The following is a 5,194-nucleotide window of genomic DNA, read 5'->3' on the forward strand; positions in this document are numbered from 1 at the left end:
TGGATTTAAAGTGATCTGCAAAAGAAGGGACAGTGAAGGGAGGACAACCTTTCTCATGAAGTGATTGGTCAGTGCCTGATGTCAGGTAGAGATAGGTTCAACTGAGGTATTCAAGAGGGCAGTTAATGAGGATTTGGGCAAAAGATACGTATAATGGCATGGGGGCAAGGCAGGGAGTGGGCACTTGGTCATGATGCCCATCCATTCATTCAACCAGCTGGGACAAGCACAGTGGGCCAAGTGACATCCACAAATCAAAGTGAAGAGGAAAATAAAGAGGAGTGGAAAGAATGAGGGGAGGGTAAAAGTAAGGAAGAATGATAAAAGGAGAAGAAGCAAAGAAAGAAATTGCATTTGCATAGTGCCTTTTATAACATTAGGTTGTGCCAAAGTGTTTTACAACAAGTCCTTTTGAAGTGCAATGGGCTGAGCCATGTCCGACAAATAGCATTGTGATGCCAAACAAACGATCCGGTTTACTGATTGTTGTCTGAGGGAACACATACCTAACCAGAGGAAAGGGGAGCTCTCCACTGCACCTCTCTGGAAGTAGGAAGGGAATTTAAATGTCCACGTCAGACAGCAGGAGATGGGGAAGGGTGGGGGACGATAGTGGGTTTCGATATTTTTGTCTCGATGAAACGGTGGGTGAACTACTTGAACTCCTTTGAAGCGCTCACTGCACTTTCGCCTGGACGGACGCAACATAAAACTCTAAAACCATCAAAGTACTTTCAAACTGCTTTTCAGCACTGGATGAGCAAGTTCTGAAAGTTCTGAAAGGCAGTGACTCTGCTGTGTTGAGGAGGAACTGCTGCTACCATCGCTTCAAAGGAACTAAAGGAATGGTCGATAGGAATAAACTGCACACAGAAAGAAGGGAGATTAGGGTTTCTAGTGAATCATTGCAGGGAGAAAATTCAGTAGGTTTGAGAACACTGCCAATTGGTCTAGCTTTTTGGCTTTTGAGATGTAAATGGCCTCACTGCTAAGGTCAGGACCTTTCAGTTCAGGAGTATGTAAAAAATAGCTGGCAACAATTCTAGGGTTTCTGGCATACGTATTTGAGTCAGACTGCCTATATAACATATGAATTTCTTATCATGTCATGCGTCAAATGATGATTTTTGGATTGTTTTAATTATATAATCATTGATATGGACGTAGTAACCACCAGGGCCAGGAATCTTCCTTGAAATAGAGACATATTAAACAGATCAAGTTGGGCAAACCCCTACCAGGCCCACTTGCAGCCATTCATTTCTAAATAGTTAATGTCCGCCTAACTTAGTTTGAATAGGCATCATCGTCAAAGATTCCAAGACTTCACACACAAACGTAACCATAAACATAACTGTAATTATTAAAGCTTTATTTTGAAACAACATATTATATGCACTTTTTTACAATTATAAAATGATTTGAAAGCATTAAATGAATTGGATTCTGAACCTTGTTTGCAACAGTGAAATGAAGAGCAAAGTAAAAATAAACCAAAATCTTTCCTTTAATGCTGTAGTTGAACCAACACGTACAAAATGGTAAAATTCATCACACTTAAAAAACAGAAAGAAAACAACCCCACCCCCTCCCCCCACCCCAGCGATCCATCTTTACATTCACTTGTGTGGAGTGACGATTGATGTTGAAAGATGTCATTACTTGGTTCACACAGGACAGGTCTGATGTGTGATACCTTGTGGTACCCTAAATGGTGATACACGCAATGGTGCAGTGTACTGATTCGAAAAGTGTGGTGTTGGATAAGTACAGCCAGTCAGGCAGCATCCGAGGAGCAGGAAAGTGATGTTTTGAGCATTCCGATGAAGAGTTTATTCTTGAAGCGTTGACTCTCCTGATCCTCAGATGCTGCCTGACCAGCTGTCCATTTCCAGCACCACACTCTCAGCTCTGATCTCCAGTATCTGCCGTGCTCACTTTCTCCCTGCAGTGTACTGATGCATTGAGCAATGCCACTGTATGAGAGAAGTATACATGGGAGACTGAGTGAATGTCAACTGCTGAGGGCAGGGTTAGAGAAGAAAGCTCTGTGGCCATGGCCCCACATCTTTCTGCAGAGTAGAAAAACTGGAACAGCTTAAAAATAGCCCTTTATTGAAGAAAAAAAGGCGAAGGCAGTCGGATTTCATAATCCTATTTCAAAATGAATCTTGAAGAAGGTGTGGGACATTATAAAGTGATGTATTCTAGCTTCAACTGCCTTTGTGAGAAATTCAAAACTGATCTTGAACCTCTGACATTTCCCACATTCAAATCACAGAAAGGCATCAATATTTACAGCAAAGAAGGAGGCCATTTGGCCCACTGTGTCTACTCTGGCCATCCTGCCTAGACCCAGCACTAAATCAAGGCCCTCCAAGTCAACAGTATAGGCTTCGCTCCCCAGCATTGTTAAAAGAATTGAACAGAAATCAGAAAACTACACTCGCCACAACACAATTGATTTTGTGGCAGGAGCACTACTCTGAGGCAATCCCATCATGGACTAACCTTTTAAATGTCATAGGAGTTCAGCACTCTTCATCTGCACTTGATACAATGAGCGCCCATCTCTACATTACCCAGTCCATTTAATCTTTTATGAAGCACTTTGTGAAAAGTTGGGAACTGTGAAAGAACTGATAGATTTAAGGGCCCACATATCAAAAGCTGGCAGGCCAATACAAAATGTCATTATAAATCATTACAGAATGATCTAAAGTGAGTTAGATTAGGTTCTGATTAAATGCCACATCAGTTCTGGGCACAACACCTCAGGAAGAATATACTGGCATTGGATGGCATGTACTGAAGAATCTCCAAAGTGATACTCAGGTAAAGGAGTTAAATTAAATGGGCAGCTGTGTAGTGCTAGAGCATGTGGTGATTTACCTGTAATTTTTAAGGAAGCTAGATGGTTCAACAGGGTCAAGAGTAGCTGTTCCCTCTGGTAGGACAGACCAGAACCTTAGAGTTGGTCATTCAGGGATGAAATCAGAAAATACAAAAGGTAATCTCTCCCCCAATAAACTGACAATTTAACACTGCAATTGATAGATTTTTGTTGGGCGAAAGCTTTAAGGGTTAATGAGTCGAGGTCGTAGATGAATATCAGGTGAAGGGTCTAAAGAATGGTGCTCACCAACCCTGAAGCAAAATAGTTTGATAGTACATACAATTTGCCTCACATGAAAAATAATCACACATAAGACGCTCAAAGGCTATTCACATTCATTGAACTGTACTTCAGCTTAAGTTGGAAGGAATGAAAATTGGAAATAAACATTACAATTGCATGCAGTATACATTTTAATTGCTAGGTAACTTTTTTAATGATACATAGATTTCTTAAATTTCAAATACTATCCTGTTTTAGAAATTTCTCAAAGGTATGCAAGAAAAACAAATGGTCAAAGTTTCATCAAACGTTTAACTTCCCTGTGTCAGATGACTTGAAGTTCAAACGTTGTTGGTGTGTTCAGAGGTCATTTGGATATTACAAGTATGACTTAAAGCTTATATAGTCCAAAGAAAGTCATTAACTCATTAGTACTAACCATTCTTGGATGGGACACACTGACAAACAGCTGTACCCCTTGACTCAGATGAAATATTCCAGCCTGAAAGGTATTTTTCGCCCACGGTCCAGTGCCACTGCAATAGTTTAGCATGGTGTTTTCCATCAAGCTCATATCATTCTGATAATTAACATTACGCTGGATTACAGATTGAGTCAGTGTGGCGGTCTCACATTGCATTCCACGGAAATAGATTTTTGTGTAAATAAAGTATTTTCCAGTTTCGTTGATGATGAGCGCTCCATCCTTGTATAGAATCCCATCTGTGAATGCATGGCCCAGAGACGACTCCCACATCAATCTTTTGGAATGATTAGATGATGCTTTTCCTGCAATTCAAAGTGAGTAAAATATATTATCTAACAAGCCCACCAATCTGGTTTAGACTTATATACCTCTATATTATGGTCAACAAGCTGAAACAACTGTTCAGAATTTCAAGACATTAGCACGTTAATGTTGCATGCATAACAAAATCGCCATTTCCTTTCTCTTTCTCTTTTTTTCTACCTTGTTGTTACGTCTTTACTTCACCATATTCTGTGATTTTGCATATCTATCTATATTTTATTTATTTTTCCTTCAATACATTTATTTCCTCTTTATTACTTCCCAATAACTGGTTTCCTTTTTCACTTGTACATCAGCATGAAAGACACAAGATTATTCACAGACCTGTTAGGTGAGCAGCCATTTTAACCCCTTGCTTTGGCTTGGTCATGTTCTCAGCTCCTAAAACATAATGAAATTCAGATCATGACAATCGGTCTCACAGACTGTCTCAGAAATCCCCAAAAAGAAATAAAGGCATGATTTGCACACTTACCATAACACTTCATTCACAGAAAAAAAAACTCTGTACTTACCAATTTGCTTCTGAGCTGTAGTTTGTGGATTTACATCGATCATCTGTAAATATTACAAGTGTTTAGCACAATTGGTTCTTTTTCTTTCTTTGATATCTATGTTTTAATTTTCTCTCGATAGTCCATAAACTGGTAACTTACCTGTTTCACTTGCTCGACCTCTTGTTGAAGTTGGTGTAAGTAACATATACCAAACAGTAGGCCAGCCAGAATGAGAAAAAACATGATGACAGTCACAATGTGGCAGACTTTCAGCCAGCCCAGTTTCTTATCGAGTCTGTATTCTGGAAGGGTCGCAGGCCATGCAGCTGATGGCTGGCATGGAGGACGGTTCTCTCTATCAGTTATTTGCATGGAATAAATGTTCCTTCGCTCCATAATCTAAAGGAAATGATCTTGACAGCAGATACAAGGTGTTCTGCTTGCTATAGACGCTGGCTCTTGCTCTGCTGGTGAGAAAACTGCTAACCTGTGTATTGTTTAACAGTGGTCTGATTGTTTCCTTATTTTCTTTCTATAGATAGATGACCTTTTGTAAAACAGAGACCACGTGGGCCAAGTTTGTTTGAAGTGTACTTAGACTCAAGCCCGCATCCCCTTCCTTCAATGCAAACAGTTGCACAAGACAAAAATGATAACCACATATTGCACATTACAGTAATGCTGCTACCCACTGCAAATTAATACAACATCTTCTGTTCATTCACTTGCTTAATGTGTTTTGTATACATCTGTCTGGCTTTTTTAATT

General features: G+C 39.8%; 1 protein-coding gene across 1 annotated transcript; it reads right to left on the reverse strand.

Moving 5' to 3' along the window:
- Positions 1 to 1,615: 1,615 nt before the first annotated feature.
- On the reverse strand, positions 1,616 to 4,917 carry faslg (Fas ligand (TNF superfamily, member 6)). The gene is made up of 4 exons (XM_060829685.1): positions 4,586 to 4,917; positions 4,445 to 4,487; positions 4,254 to 4,310; positions 1,616 to 3,907 (listed from the first exon to the last, which is right to left on the reverse strand). The coding sequence occupies exons 1-4, from the start codon at positions 4,820 to 4,822 to the stop codon at positions 3,510 to 3,512; spliced, it is 735 nt and encodes a 244-aa protein (XP_060685668.1). The 5' UTR covers positions 4,823 to 4,917; the 3' UTR covers positions 1,616 to 3,509.
- Positions 4,918 to 5,194: the final 277 nt, after the last annotated feature.

The sequence above is a fragment of the Hemiscyllium ocellatum genome, chromosome 9 (assembly GCF_020745735.1).
Source record: "Hemiscyllium ocellatum isolate sHemOce1 chromosome 9, sHemOce1.pat.X.cur, whole genome shotgun sequence".
Lineage (NCBI taxonomy): Eukaryota > Metazoa > Chordata > Chondrichthyes > Orectolobiformes > Hemiscylliidae > Hemiscyllium > Hemiscyllium ocellatum.